This window comes from Prionailurus bengalensis, chromosome A1, assembly GCF_016509475.1.
Source record: "Prionailurus bengalensis isolate Pbe53 chromosome A1, Fcat_Pben_1.1_paternal_pri, whole genome shotgun sequence".
Classification (NCBI taxonomy): Eukaryota; Metazoa; Chordata; class Mammalia; order Carnivora; family Felidae; genus Prionailurus; species Prionailurus bengalensis.
In genome coordinates, this window is record NC_057343.1 from 142897147 (window position 1) to 142914183 (window position 17037).

At 34.4% G+C, this 17037-nt stretch overlaps 1 protein-coding gene across 3 annotated transcripts in view; it reads right to left on the minus strand.

The window, feature by feature from the left end:
• Positions 1–17037, minus strand: part of AP3B1 (adaptor related protein complex 3 subunit beta 1) — a 262894-nt gene that overhangs the window by 144501 nt on the left and 101356 nt on the right. For all 3 annotated transcript variants that reach the window (XM_043592664.1, XM_043592657.1, XM_043592673.1), the window contains exon 8: positions 866–1021. In XM_043592664.1, coding sequence (XP_043448599.1) covers positions 866–1021 — 156 coding nt within the window. The remainder of the gene's footprint in view (positions 1–865; positions 1022–17037) is intronic.

Genomic DNA, 17037 nt, shown 5'->3' on the forward strand with positions numbered 1-17037 from the left:
GAGAGGTTTAAAAACAATAACAACCAGGTGCAAGAGATACTGGTTTAGATTATCTATTTATAAAAGATAATTTAAGATAAATTGGCATTAAATGAGATGAAATTTTACTGAAATAGAGAGGACTGACTAGGGAAAAAAAGATTAAAAAGTACTATATGCAGTATGATTTTTACCTTAGTTTAAAAAATACATATGTGTAGATATACGCACATGTGAATATACATATATTTATGCAGAAAAAGGATCTGGAAGAAAATGCATCAAGATATTATACAGTGATTTCTGAATGACTGGAATATGATATTTTAAGTTTTTTTAAATTTCTGCTAGTCCCTACTTCCTAATTTTTTATTGTGTACATGTATTGTTTTGAAATATAAAGTATATTTAAAATAAGAAGACGTAAAACAAAATAAAACAAGCTCAGGACTCAAATGAAGATGATTTTTAATAGTTAGTCAACCCTACCAACTAAAATTTATTATGTATGTGGTGTTATGCTAGGAGCTTTTTTCTATGTTAGCCTCTTAAAAATTCTTTCAAGGTTCATATAAATACTATGGACTGATACCAGATTAAGTGCTCTCAACTACAACCAAGTAACAGAAATATGCGGTCTTCCACTGAGAAACATCTTAGGAAAAGCCAATTAACAAAACCACAAAAAAGTAAATGAAGTCCAGTAGGTATATAACTACCAAGCCAAGTAATCTAATAAAAGCCTGATTTTTGATGTATACACAAATAAACAAATGATCCAGTAGCACACTAAAAAATAAAGACTTGTTTAGTGAACTTACGTACTTCTAACCACTGTTTAAAAAACAATAATAATAAACCATGATTTTTGTAAGGTTTAACATACCGCTGCATTCCTACTCTGAAGTAAAGGCTTTGTATTCCGAATTAAAAGTCTATGGTCTGGATCCATAGTATATGACTTCTTCCTTTTGTCAGTCTTTTCCTTCTGGTCATCATCAGAGTCATAGAAATTCTTTTCATCATCTTCTAAACCGTCTTCCTATAAGAAACAAATAAAAGAAAACTTTCTTTTTACCATCTACTCTAGTATTTTACTGAAGAATATTACTGTTAAAGAGATTTGAAAATACTATGCTACCTGTATAAAAGAAAGGCCTTGCTTTTTATAACAATGTAACTGTCTTTAAGTGCTATAGATAATACTTCTTTTATATTACATAGTAATACTTCTTTTATATTACATAGTAAACCTCTGAAAATATTAAATCCTCACAGATATATCTATAGCTGACCAAAGGCAAAACTTGAACATGAGACTCTAACAAAGCTTATGAGACTACCTAAAACCTGAAAACTATTTCCATGCATTATCAGTCAGTGTATAACTGGATCAAAGGGTCAGAATAAAGAGAAGTGTTTCAACTGCAGCACACATAAAAGAAATCGCAATAAAACTTGACAGGTTAAAAACGAGTGATTAAGTAGCAAGTCTCTGTGTTGTCAGGAAAAACTCTGTTTGATACCTATATATATCCAGGGGTTGATTCTATATTTTTGACTTGTACTTTTAATTTGAATGCATTAGTATCTCTGCCAATAAAATCTGCCTAGAGGCATTTAGTCTTAAAAACAAACAAACAAACAAACAAAAAGCATACAAAGACAATAATATCCACCTCGATCTAAGCCGACGATTGTTTACAGGTAATTTCTATTATCAAGTACTACCTGAAACACACTTTCTACTGTTCAAAGATGGGAGTAGATGTACTTTTTCCTATTCCTCTCACTATGTACAACTAGAAACTGGAGATGTTACATATGAAACAAACTTAAGCAGGGAAAGGAAGAGAGAAGAAAGACTAGATATGGACCCCATGACCCAAAGAATGAAACAACAGTAAGTTCCTTGGATTTTCATTTTTAGTCATATATCAAAGAAGCTGAGTGCTAGAGAAGCTGATAACCCAAAAACGCCAAGCACAGATGAAACAAACCCTCCAAAAGCCTACTGTCTGTAGCCAAAGGACCAAGAAAAAGAAAACCTAGCACAACAAAATTTTTCAGAAAATAACTGCTCTCGTACAGCTACTGATGGAGGGAAAAAAAAAACTAAGTCCTCATTCCCACCCCTACTGGCAAAGGGTGAGGTGGGAGCTTCCCCAGCTGTAATGAGATGCCTCAATCAACCCACTGGGGTGATGTCAGAAAAGGCCTCCACAGCCCAAGACTTTAATCTCCACCAGGAGATAACAAGGCATCCCCACGGTGTCAATAAAGACAAAGCAGGTTACTTGCATATCTAAGTCCTCCCATCAAGAACAAAGTGACCTCAACCCTCCCTATTGAGCTAGTGTAAGAAAATACTGAGGACACTCAAGACTTATAGCACCACCACCCAGTGGTAACAAGGACACTACCCAAGAAACATGGGGAACAATGAGGCATTTCTATCCCTCCCCGCCTGAGAGCAATCAGGAGAGAATTAGTAAGCAGCCAGAAATCCCCCATTTACCCACAGTAACAGCGAGTGCAACCTCCCCGAGGTATCAATGGAGGCTGAGTGGGGAACCTGGACTGCTACCATGATTGGCAGTAAGAAGGCGGCATGCACTCCACCTTTCCTTAATGAAACAGTAACAAACAAACCCAGCTAAAACAGAAGATCTGAATAAGATCCAGAATCTCATGATATTCAAAATGTCCAGGTTTCAATAAAAATTATTCATCATTCCAAGAACCAGGAAGATCTCAAACTGGATGAAAAAAGATAACCAGTAGAAGCCAACACTAAAATGATAGGAATATTAGAATGATCTGATTAAAATTCTAAAGCAGCCATCATAAAAATGCTTTAATGAGCAACGAGGAACATTCCTGAAACAAATGAAAAAACAGAAAGTCTTAGCAAAGAGTTAAAATCTGAAGAAACAGAATATATAAAGATCTGACGGTTGGTGAAATCAAGCCCCATGTCGGGCTTTGTGCTGACAGCGTGGAGCCTGCTTGGGATTCTCTCGCTCTCCCTCTCTAAAAATAAATAAATAAACTTTAAAAAAGAAAAACACAAGAATCAAAATTAAACAATGACTACAATCAAAAGCAGTATTAAGGGAAAAAAGGAACTATCAGTGAACTCAAACATAATGAAATAGAAATGGCCCAATCTGAACAACAGCAAAAAAACAGACTGAGGACAAAGAAAAAAAACAAAAACAAAACTTAAAAACAGAACTTTGGGGACCTAGGGAACTATAACAAAATAACATCTCTTGTCATCTGAATCTTGGAAAGAGAAGAAAAAGCATGGGGCTGAAAAAGTACTCTGAGAAACAATGGCTGTCTGCTTTGGATTCTGTGTCTCCCTCTCTCTGCCCCTCCTCTGCACACTGTCTCTGCCAAAGATAAATAAAATTAAAAAGAAAGAAAGAAAGAAAGAAAGAAAGAAAGAAAGAAAGAAAGAAAGAAAGAAAGAAAGAAAGGCTGAAAAAGTACTCTAAGAAATAATGGCTGGAAAATTCCTACATTTGGCAAAAGAAATAAAACTACAGATTGAATAAGGTCAGTAAACCTTAAGTAAGGTGGACATAGATCCATAACAAGACATATTAAGTCAAACTTCTGAAAACTAAAGACAAAGAAAAAAATCTGGAAAGCAGTAATATAGAAATGACACTGGAGAGGATGAGGTAATGAATCAGAGTGATTAGTGATAAGGATGAAAATGTCAGATAGGTTTAATAACTACTCAGAGGCTGAAATCAACAGGATGCACTGAGTGAATGTGAAGGAAGAAATAGAAACACTTAATGAGGATGCCCCAAATTCCTAGCTGGGATAACCAAGCAGATCATGATGCTACCAGGTAAGCTAACCTTGTCCAGGAGGGAAACAGTCTCTCTCTTTTTCAAGGCTGCTGGCTACATAAACATCCTTAAAATATAGTCCAAAATAAAACCTACCAATGCTTTTTACTCAGATGAGCTGTAAAAATGAGGAAAACTCATGAAGGACCATCTCCTAGAAATTTCTTTTGTTCATGACTAACCTGCTTCTATTCTTCCAAGTGAATGTTCTTTCTGTAAATTCACAAATTCCCCGCGGCAAAAGAAAATGTATAATTTTTGTGATCTCTAATCATTTTTACTTTAACATGGCAGAACAGTTTTTAAAAGTTATATAGTTAAGTAAAGAGTTCCTAAACTTGACACCAGAAGCACAGTCAATAACAGAGAACATTTGGATCTCATCAAAATTAAAAACTCTTGCTCCATGAAAAACCCTCTAAAGAAGAATAAAAATTCTAGACCAGCAGAAAGTATCTGCAACCACATATATGACAAAGGACTAGTATCCAGAATATAAAGACAACTCCCAAAACTCAACAGTAAGACAAAAACAAAAACAAAAACCCACAATGAATTCAATTTAAAAAGGGGCAAAAGGTATTGTTATGGACTGAACTGTACTTCTCACCCTCCAAATTCACATGTCAAAGACCTCATTCTGTAAGTGACTATACATTAAACTAGGGCCTTTAAAGGAGTAATTGAGTGTAACTGAGACCATCTGGGTGAGACCCTAATCCAATAGGACTGGTACCCTTATAAGAAGACACCAATGGTGGCACAGAGAAAAAACAAATGTGAGTACATAGTAACAAGACAGCCATCTGCAAGCCAAAGAGAGATGCCTCAGGAGAAACCAAACTTGCCAACACCTTGATCTTTAACTTCCAGCCTCCTAGAAGAACTATGAGAATGTGAGAAATAAATGGAATCATCAAGTCACCCAGTCTGGTATTTTGTTATGTCAGATCTAGCAAACTAATACAGACATCAACAAAGAACTCTTTGGAAACAAAAGGTTTTTTTTTTTAAATACCCACCTTCAAAAGTAAACTAGAAATTATAACATTATCTGTACTTCCCTAATGATAAGCACTGCTGAGCATCTTTTCATGTGTCTGTTAACCATCTGGATGTCTTCTTTGGAAAAGTGTCTATTCGTGTCTTCTGCCCGTTACTTAACTGAGTTTGCAGGTATGTCGTTTGCAAATACCTTCTCCCATTCCATAGACTGCCTTTTAGTTTTGTTGACTGTTTACTTCACTATTTGAATGCACAATTCAAAATAAACTACTTCAAGTTGACCCTTGAACAACATGGGGTTTAATGACACACACACAGTTGAAAATCTGAGTATAATTTTTGACTCCCAAAACACGTAACTACCAATAACCTACTGTTAATTGAAGCCTTATTGATAACATAAACAATTAACATATACTTTGTATATGTATTACATACTGTATTTTTACAATAAAGTTAACTATATAAAAGAAATGTTAAGAAAATCATAAGAGAAAATACACATACAGGACTGAACTACAGTTACTGAAAAATACCTATGTATAATTGACCTGCATGGTTCAACCTGTGTTGTTTGAGAGCCAATTTTACTTCTCTCCCAGTCCTTTAAAAGAGAGGAAAATTAAAAAAAAAAAAAAGAGAGGACTGTAATTGAAATAAGTACTCTTTTTTTTAATTTGCATTTATTTTACGCAGAATTTACTCCTGGCACCTAAGTTTTTGTTTCTTCAGTTTCTTCTGCACAACCTCCTCTTCTGGTGTAGAAACAATCTGATCTTTCATAGTAAATATCATGTCAATGTGGAAGGGACAGCTCATATATGGGTTAATCTGACCATGAGCCCTGTAAGTTCTATGTTGCATCTTGGGGACTTTGTTCACCTGGATGTGTTCAATGACCAGAGAATCTATACCTAAACCCTTAAGCTCAGCAATACTCTGCATTTTTAAGCATGTGCAGTAAAAATTATAGCACTCTTTTTAAGCCAGCGACACTGCGTCCAGCCCCACTATTTTTGGCCTGGGCACACCTACCAACTCCATCATCGTAGTGATGGAATGGCACACACTGCTTCTGTGAAGTGATATTTTTCAGATACTTGGTGGCTTTTTGGATATGCATACCCTTGATGACCTGGGTAGTTTCATATGTGTTCTTAAAGTGAACACGAAGACTTGAATCTCTTGATCTGCATGACTTTGTAGGGTTTTCTGGGTAAAGTGAAAAGTGAATGATTTTCAGTAATCACCTCAGGCCACTTATAGAAAGAGGTGATACACTCTTAAATCAAGGCCAGACTTGAATGACTATTCCTTTATGGAGCTCCAAGCCAAACCAGTTCTGTTAAGTGCATTAGTAAACTAATATAATGATACCCAAATAATCATGTCCTCTAAGCATAAGCACTCACCTACCATCTTTAGTCAACTTTAATCAAACGTTCAAGCTCTACTTGAAATTGATACATGATGAAAATGCTGTATTAACACCCTCTAGCTACCAAAATCCTCATGCACATAAAAAGCTGCTTTCACTAAGTATTTACTCATTTCATGTCTCCTTCATTATTAACACAGTTTATTAAAGTTCAATTATATTATTTTAATAAAAGACATATTTGCATCGCTTAATTGATAAATGAAGGGCTGATGTTTTTATGAGGTTAATGAACAAGACAGGGCTTCCACACAGAATGGGAACCAATCTCTAATAATTTATATCTGCATCTGCGCTGCTGCTGGCTATATTTTCACAGGTTTTCAATCCATCAGAAGAGACATTAGCCCAAACAGAATGGAAGCTAGGTGCATACAACCAAAATGGGTATATACTACATCACACCACTTCTCTAACAGTGCTGGCTCTATGACCATGCCAAATTACTTGACCTCTCCTTGTCTTCATTTACTTGTCTATAAAAGGGAATAAAAGAAGTATCTGTCACAAAAGTGTTTATAAAGATTGATTCGTTTAGTGGAGATTTACAAGGCACACAATGCCTTGTGCATATGAAATACTCAAATAGTAGCTATTACCACTGCTTTGATTAACAAATTTTCTTTCTGGTGGCACCTGGGTGGCTCAGTTGGTCAAGCAACTGACTTCAGCTCAGGTCATGATCTCGCGGTTCATGAGTTTAAGCCCCAGACTGGGCTCACTGTTGTCAGCCTAGAGACCCCTTTGCATCCTCTGTGCCCCTGCTCTCTCTGCCCCTCCCCCCACCTCAAAAAACATTTTTAAATTAAAAAAATAAAACAAAAAGAAATTTTCTTTCTAGAAACCACATAAAAAAAACCATTAGGGGCGCCTGGGTGGCGCAGTCGGTTAAGCGTCCGACTTCAGCCAGGTCACGATCTCGCGGTCCGTGAGTTGGAGCCCCGCGTCGGGCTCTGGGCTGATGGCTTGGAGCCTGGAGCCTGCTTCCGATTCTGTGTCTCCCTCTCTCTCTGCCCCTCCCCCATTCATGCTCTGTCTCTCTCTGTCTCAAAAATAAATAAACGTTAAAAAAAATTAAAAAAAAACCCATTATCCTCAAATCAAATATCCCAACTTGCCAAATATAAAGAAAACTTTATCTCCAAAATTTCCCTCAGAAAAGAAACTGCCTCGTATTTGAGAATTTACAAATATAACATAAAGCTCTTGTGCAATGCTTCATTTTGACCATGATGTACTATTTGGAAAATTCATTACAGTGAAATAATTTTAATCAATGCTAGATATAGATACTTAAAAGAAGTCCTAAATTCTGGTAACAAAAATTTCATCATAAATAAAGTCTTTAAAGATCACTTTTTAAGTTTATTTATTTATTTTAAGAGTGAGTGCACATGAGCAGGAGTGGGGCAGAGAAAGACCGAAGGAGAGAGAGAATCCCAAGCAGGCTGCCAGCACACAGCCCAAAGTGTTTAATCTCACGAACCATTAGATCATGACCTGAGCTGAAATCAATTGTAGGATGCTTAACTGACTGAGCCACCTAGGTGCCCCTAAAGATAACTTTTTTAAAACAGGTAATACAGGATTATAGAGTTCTGCTTCTAAGTAATGGCTGAATAGGCAATATGAAACAAACCCTTCTAGTAAGAACTAGAAAAGCTAGGGTGAAAACATGAAACATATCTGAAGGTACTAACAAGCTAAAAGAAAGGGATGAATTATGTAGGCAAGTCCCAGAAGTAGTAAACATAGAAATCCAAATGAGAATTGCAATTGCTTTCCCCTAAAACCATATAAACACATGCTATTACCTAAGAGGAGGCTGAGAGGCCTAGAATCTGAGTAGAGTTTTCAGGAGACTCACAAAAATACAGAAACAAAAACTGGATGTCAAGATCCCCCCCAAAAGCAAAGTCCTAATAACTCTCCCAACTCTTTAGTTTAAAAGCCTGAGAGTCTTAAAAATTAATTAATTAATTAAAATAAGCTAAATAAATAAATAAAAGCCTGAGAGTCTTTTAGAGAATAAAGATGCTAAAATTAATGCCCAGTTTTTAATTATCGCAATCCATAACTGAAATGATAAAGTAAATCAGATTGTTGATACCCTTTACCCAGTAATATTCTACAAGCAAACCAAAATTCATCATCTAAAGCTTCAAATTAGTTCAACAATTTTCATAAAGTAAAGAAGGAAAAGGAGGAAGGAAGAAAAGACAATGTCCTTCAGGGTAAAGATTCTGTTTCCATTTCAAAAGGCAAACATGATATTAAGTAAAAAGTGGGGGGGGGGGCGCCTGGGTGGCACAGTCGGTTAAGTGGCCGACTTCAGCTCAGGTCATGATTTCACGGTCCGTGAGTTCAAGCCCTGCGTCGGGCTCTGTGCTGACAGCTCAGAGCCTGGAACCTGTTTCAGATTCTGTGTCTCCCTCTCTCTGACCCTCCCCCATTCATGCTCTGTCTCTCTCTGTCTCAAAAATAAATAAACGCTAAAAAAAAAAAAAAAATAAGTGGGGAAAGAGGGGCTTCTGAAATACATTTGTAATTTCTATTTCTTAATTTCTTTCTTTATTCCCTGGTAAAGCCATTTGCTTCTGCCACATGTACATCACATATTTCTACTTCAATAAAAACTTTGAAGGGGCAGCTGGGTGGCTCAGTAGGTTAAATGTTTGACTTAGGCTCAGGTCATGATCTCACAGTTTGTGAGTTCAATCTACGTAGGACTCTGGGCTGACAGCTCAGAGCCTGAAGCCTGCTTCGGATTCTATATCTCTCTCTTTCTCTGTCCCTCCCCCACTCACACTTGGTCTGTCTCCTAAGTAAACATTAAAAAAATACAAACTTTTAAAAATATGCATATAAGAAAAGACACAATGATGTGAATATAAATCAAGAAAAAATATAAAAACAGAGGAGCACCTGGGTGACTCAGATGGTTGAGCATCTGACTCTTGGTTTTGGCTCAGGTCATGATCTCATGGTTCCTGAATTCGAGCCCCTTGTCAAGCTCTGTGCTGACAGCACGGAGCCTGCTTGGAATTCTCTGTGTCTTTTTCTGCCCCATCCCTGCTCACACTTGCATTCCCTCTCTCTTCCTCTCTCTCAAAATAAATAAAAAATGTTAAAAATAAAATAAAATAAACAAATAAATAACAGAGAAGAGAGAAAACGGAGATAATAGACAAAAATTTAACATGGTTATAAAATAACTATGGATAATATGTTCAAGAAGTTAAGTGAATAAGACCGAGAGTCTGAAAATTCAACACAGTTATCTTTTATAGAAAAATGAAATTCACTTTTTAATATCATTATGACATAAGGTGTTACAACTTCAGCAACTACTTGTAGAGTTAATACAGCAATCTTTTGAAATGTGACTAACTTTACATTTGTCATAATTTCAACAGATCAGAAAGAGGAAAATTTGTGCTTAGAGATAACAGCCCAGATAATAAACTTTAAATATTTCCATGCATATTTGAAAGCAGTACTTAGAAATATTTTATTTTTTAGTATCTATTTTCAATGAAAAAAATCTTTTCAAAATAAAATAGAAGAGTGGCACTGTTTTGGTTTTGGGGGGTAATAGCTGGAACACAACATTACACTAGGTTCAGGTATGCAATATAGTGATTTGACTATGCTACCCTCGCCACAATTCCAGCTACCATTTGTTACCAATATATCATGATTACAATATCACCAACTATATTCCCTATGCTTTGTCTTTTATTTCCGGGACTTATTCATTCCATAACTGGAAACCTCTATCTCATGGTCCTCTTAACCCATTTTGTCCATTTTGCCTATCTTCCTTCCTCTCTCCTCCCCTCTGGCAACCATCAATTTGTTCTCTGTATTTATAGGCCAGATTCTACTTTTTCTTTGTTTGTTCATCTGTTTTTTTAGATTCAAATATGAATGCAATCATACAGTATTTGTCTTTCTCAATCTAATTTCACCTATCATAATAACCTATGGTCCATCCATGTTGTCACAAATGAAATGATCTCATCCTTTAAGAGAGTATAGTATTTCTATATGTGTGTGTATGTACACACACATCCTTGCCCATTCATCTATCAATGAACCCTCAGGTTGCTTCCATGTCTTGGCTATTGTAAATAAAGCTACAACAAACACAGGAGTGCATATAACTTTATGAATTAGTGTTTTCATTCTCCTTGGGCAAATGCCCAGTAATGGAATTATTTGATCATATGGTATTTCTATTTTTTAATTTTTTAGTCAAATTGTTTAATTTTTGTAACTTATTCTGTACCTTCTAATATATTTATCTAAAAACTGATATGAAGCAGTTTATGTAATACATCTATGAATACATTTATGTAATGCATCTGTGAATTTAGAACTAAGTAGAAAGGCCTCTCCTACATAACTGAGGGGCTATTATGAAGCCTTTAAAAATTTTCCTAAGGTCCTTATTCAGAGTATATTATACATATAATTTTAACCATCTTAATAATCTGGTTTTCTGATATACAGATAATTAAAGGTAAAACTTAAAAAGAAAAAAGAAAATATTATATCTTTAATTCTCTGTCAAGGAACAGGAAAACAGAAATGTGTTTTTACAAGTGTTTACATCAATATGATTTAAAAAAAAAACATTTATTATATATATTATTTCTATTGAGCCTGGAGAAATGCATTACCACAATGGGGTTTCTAATGGATGGTAATTAAATCATTTTATATTGTGCTTTATGTTGGCAATTTTTCAAACCACATGGTCATTGAGTAATTTCACCTTTACCTGAGTAAGTTGCTGAAATGACTTATAAAAAATAGAAACATTTCAAAGAAATCTGACATATAAAAAAAAAATCAATGAACCTTTAAAAACCTGTTCTTTTGAACCTTGGGAAAATGGATGGTTCCAAAGTTATAGAAAGTAAAAAATAATTTAAACAAACAAACTCCCTGAGGTCAAAGCTGAAAAATTTGGGCAACAAAATAAATAATAATAGTATTAGCTTATCACCCACAGAATAAAATAAGTATCTCTATGTCCGTAGTTATATAAATAAATAACTAAAAAATACATGAGAAAGAAAAATCAGGTGTTTTTACAGAAGAACAAATAATGTCTTTGCTAATATCAGGTGAATGTGTACTGGAGACTTGAAATGTTATTTCTATAAGAGCACCAAGGTGATGAGCATCTCAAACAACCGACAAAGAATTAAGGATACTTTCCTAAGAAAAACTATTAGGTGACTCAAAAAAAAAGAAAAAGCCCTAGTTATCAAGAAGCAATACATAAAATGTATGTGATAAAATTCATAAAATGAGTATTATAAAGCTGTATCTATAAATAAATTCTACATTTTCCTGAGTTTACAATATGTGTGTGTGTGTGTGTGTGTGTGTGTGTAAAATAAAACTATGTATCACAATAGACTTTATCTTTCAAAAAAAGTATACATTCAACCTAAACCCTCGCTCAAAAAAAAAAAAAAAAACAAAACCTTTAACTCTCTTTTAGGAAACAGGAACCAATTTAGTTTCCTCAAAGTGAAGATACTGTGTTTTAGAAATTCATTCTGAATAGGTATAAATGGAATTATATCTAGATATAATTATATAATAATCTATATCTAGATATCTAGAACATCATGAATTTTATAGAAAATCTGGAAGTAGAAGTGGAAAGGGGGATAAAATTAAAACGAGAGTATGATGACTAGGTGATGCATACAGGGGTATTCAATGGACTGTTGGCTACCTCTGTGATTCTTAAATTTTTTCATAATTAAACATTTAAACAGTGAGTTTGACTGCATGATCTACTATAAAGCTATAAACAAGTAATATAAAAGTAAAAAGTAATTAAGGCAATCCATTACTAGTGAAATAGATAAACGTGACTCAACAGAGAACATAAAAATAGACCCACATGCATGTGGAGTCAACTGATATTTGACAAAGGAGAAAAAGTCAATACTATGGGGAAAAAGGTAGTCTATTCAACAAATGGTGCTGGAACAACTGAACATTTACATTAAAAAAAAAAAAATGAAGCTAGAACCAGACCTAATACTCCAAAAGCTCATTCAAATAGGTTTACAGGCACTTAGAAACAAAAAACTGTAAAATTCTGAAAGATAACATGCAAACTCTAGATGAACCTGGATACAGTGATGACTTTGAGATAAAACACTAGTAGAAGAAGTAATTCATGAAGGTGGATTTATTTAAAATCAGAAATATATGCTTTGCAAAAGACAATGTCAAGAAAAAGGGAAGACAAATCACAGATCTGGAGAAATACTGGAAAAGACACGTCTGATAAAGGGTTGTTATCCAAAACAGGAAAGGCTTTTTTGATTACTGATTTGTACTTAACATACAATACCATATTTTCAGGTGTATGACATAGTGATTCAATATTTTTACCCTTTACAAAATGATCACCTCATACTACACAAACTTATTACAGTAGAATTGACTATAAACTCTATGCTTATATCACCTCCCCATGACTTACTTATTTTATAATTAGAAGTCTCTACCTCCTAATACCCTTCACCAATTCTATCCATCCCTGAAACCTGCCTCTCTCTGGCAACCACCAGTTTGTTCTATCTATAAGCCTGTTTGTTTTGTTTTGTTTTGTTTGTTTTGGTTTTTACACTGTATATGTAAATGAAATCATACAGTATTTACCTTTCTCTGACTTATTTGAACTCAGCATAATACTCCCTAGGTACATTCATGTTATCACAAATGGCAAGGTTTCATTTTTTTTATTAAGGCTAATTATTTCACTCGTGTGTGTGTGTGTGTGTGTGTGTGAGAGAGAGAGAGAGAGAGAGAGAGAGAGAGAGAGAGAGAGAGACATCTTTATCCATTCATCTGCTGATAACACTTTTAGATTGATTCACTTTTAGATTACTTATCTGGCTATTGTAAACAATACTACAATGAACTTAGGGGTGCAGATATAACTTTGAATTAGTGTTTTCATTTTCTTTGGATAAATTTCTCAGAAGAGAAACTTGCTGGAACATATGTTGATTCTACTTTTAATATTTTGAGGAACCTCTACACTGTTTTCCACAGTGGCTGTACCAATTTACATTCCCATTAATAGTACATTAGGGTTTCTTCTTCTGCACTTCCTCACCAACATGTGTTATTTCTTTCTTTTAGATAATGGCCATTCTGACAGGTGTGAATTGGTATCTCATTGTGATTTTATAATTCCCTTAGGATCAGTGACAGTGAGTATCTTTTCATGTGCCTGTTAGCCATCTGTATCACTCTGGAAAACTCTATTCAGGTCCTCTGTCAATTTTTTAATTGCATTTTGTTTTACTACTGTTGACATGTATTGAGTTCTTCATATATTTTGGATATCAATACTTTATCAAATATATCATTTGCAAGTATCTTCTCATTCAGTTATGTTGCCTTTTCTTTTTGTTGATGGTTTCTTTTACTGTATAAAAGCTTGTTAGTTTGATGTAGTACCTTTTTTTTTTTTTTTTTTTTTTTGCTATTGTTGCCCTTAACTGATGAGACACACATCCCAAAATATGGTTGCATCTGATATCAAACTGCATATGTTTTCTTCTAGGAATTTAATGGTTTCAGGTCCTACATTTAAGTCTTTATTCCATTTTGTGCTTATTTTTGTATATGATGTAAGAAAGTGACCCAGGTTTTTTTCTTGTTTTTTTTTTTTGTAGCTGTCCAGTTTTCCCAACACCATTTACTGAAGAGACAGTCTCTTTCCCATTGTAGGTTCTTGCCTCCTTTGTCACGAATTAATAGACCAGGAAAGTGTGGGTTTATTTCTGGGCTGTATTCTGTATCACTGATCGATGTGTCTGTTTGTGCCAGTACCATACTGTTTTAATTACTATAGCTTGTATAATAGTTTAAAATCAGGAACCATGATTCCTCCAGCTTTATTCTACATTCTCAAGATTACTTTGGCTACTCAAGGTCTGCAGAGGTTCCACACAAATTTTAGGATTATTTGTTCTAGTTCTGTGGGAAATGCCACTGGTATTTTGATAGGAATTACAATAAATTTGTAGATTGCTTTGGGTAGTTTGGATACTTAACAATATTAATTCTTCCAATCCATGAGCAGAGTATATCTTTACATCTATTTGTGCCATATTCAATTTCTTTCACTAATGTCTTAGACTTTGCAGAGTAGAGGTTGTTCAACTCCTTGACTAAACTTATTCCCAGGTATTTTATTCTTTTGGATGAATTTGTATATGGGATTGTTGTCTTAATTTCTCTGCTAGCACATTGACAGTGTACAGAAACAACAGATTTCTACATATTAATTTTGTATCCTGGAAGTTTACTGAATTTATTTATTGCTTCTAACAGTTTTTTGGGAGCTTTTAGGGTTTTCTATCTAATATCAGGTCATTAGCAGTACTGACAGTTTTACCTCTTCCTTTCCAATTTGTATGTCTTTTATTTCTTTTTCTTGCCTGATTGCTGTGGCTAGGACTTTCAATACTATGATGAATAAAAGTGGCAAGAATGGGCATCTTGCCCTTATCATGGAGGAAAAGCTTTCAGATTTTCACTCTTGAGTGTGATTTTAGCTGTGGATTTGTTATTTATGGCCTTTATTATATTGAGGTATGCTCCCTCTATACCCACTTGAGAGTTTTTATCATAAATTGTTCTCGAATATGTTCAAATGTCTTTTTGGCATCTGAGATGATCATATGAGTTTTAACCTTTGTTTTACTAATGTGGTATGTATCACAATGATTAATTTGTTAAACCATCCTTGCATCCCTAAAATGAATCCCACTTGGTCATGGTTTTATGAGCCTTTATATATTGTTGGAATTTAATTTGCTAATATTTTGTAGACGATTTGTGCATCTACATTCAACACAGATACAGCCCCCCCCCTTTTTTTTGTAGTATCTTTGGTTTGGGTATCACAGTAATTCTGGCCTCATTAAATAAATTTGGTAGTTCTCCTTTTTCTTCAATTTTCTGGAATAAGTTGAGGAGGACAGGTATTAACTCTCTTTTCAATGTTTGGAAGAATTCACCTGTGACATCTTCTGACCTTCTGGACCCAGACTTTTGTGTGTCTTTGATTACCGATTCAATTCGTGATTTATGATTGATCTATTCTGATTTTTATCTCTTCATGATTCAGTCTTCAAAGATTATTTCTAGGGAAATTCCATTTCTTGTAAGTTGTCTAATTTGTTGGCATATAACTGTTTATAATATTCTCTTGTCATCCTTTGGATATCTGTGGCATATGTTGTAATTTCTCCCATTTCTAATTTTGCCTATTTGGGCTCTTTTTTTTTTTCTTGTTGAGTCTGGCTAAAGTTTGCTGATTTTTGTTTAATTTTTCAAAGAACATGCTCTTAATGTCATTGATCTTTTCTATTTTTTTAAAGTCTCTGATTTATTTCAGCTCTTTATTATTTCCTTCTGTTAACTTTGGATGTTGTTCTTATCTAGTTCCTTTAAATGCAGAATGTTTGAAATTCCTCTTTTTTTCATGGGGTAGGCCTGTATTACCAAGAACATCTCTCCTAGAACTATTTTTGTTTTGTTCCAAATATTTTGGAATGCTGAGTTTCCATTTCATTTGTCTCAAGGTATTTTTTTATTTGGTCTTTGAATTTTTCAGTGACCCTCTGGTTGTTTAGTAGCATGCTGTTTTGTTGCCACATGTTTGTGTTTTTCCCAGTTTTCTTCATGTAATTGATTTCTAGTTTCATACCAGTGTGGCCAGAAAAGGTGTTTGTTATGATTAAAATCTTAATTTTATGGAGACTTGTTTTGTGGCTTAGTTTTTGATATTAGAGTATTACTACACCAACATTTTTTCATCAGTTTGCATGGCATATGTTTTTCATCCTTTCACTTTCAGTCTGTATATCTTTAGATCTGAAGTGAGTTTCTTATAAGCAGCACTCAGAAGGGTCATGTGCTTTTATCCGTTCAGCCACACTATGTCTTTTGAATGGAAAATTTAGTCCATTTACATATAAAGTAATTAGTAACAAGTATGTGCTTATTGCCATTTTGCTAATTGTTTTCTGATTTTGCAGTTCCTCTCTGTTCCTTTCTTCTCTTTGAGAATTGTTAAATTGATCACTTTCATTAGTGTTAATATTTACATTCTCTTTTTTCATTTGTGTATCTTTAAGTTTTTTTCTTTGTGGTTACCATGAGATTCCTTTTTTTTTTTTTTTACAGAGGGGAAGGCACAGGGGTAGAGTAAGAAGGAGAGACAGAAAGAATCTTAAGCAGGCTCCACACCCAGCATGGAGCCCAATGCAGGGCTCAATCTCACGAGCATGAAATCATGACCTGAGCTGAAATCAGGAGTCCAAAGTTTAACCTGCTGAGCCACCCAGGCACTCCTTCCATATAATAGCTTACGTATGCAAGTCACTTTTGAGAGTAAATTAATGTTGAGCACATTCCAGAGCTTTAAATTTTACTACCAGCATTTAAAATTTCTGTTGACACATTTTACATCTTTTTATTTTAGGTATCCCTTAACTAGTTAATGTATCTTTAATTAATTTTACTACTTTGTCTTTTAACCTTTGCACTTGCTTTGTGTTTGATCCACAACCATTATTATTTATTTACTTTTTCTGGAGAGATTCTTACTTTTGTATATTTTATTAGTAATTAGTGCCTTCTCTTTTTACCTCAGAGAAGTTTCTTTAACATTTCTTGTAAGACCAG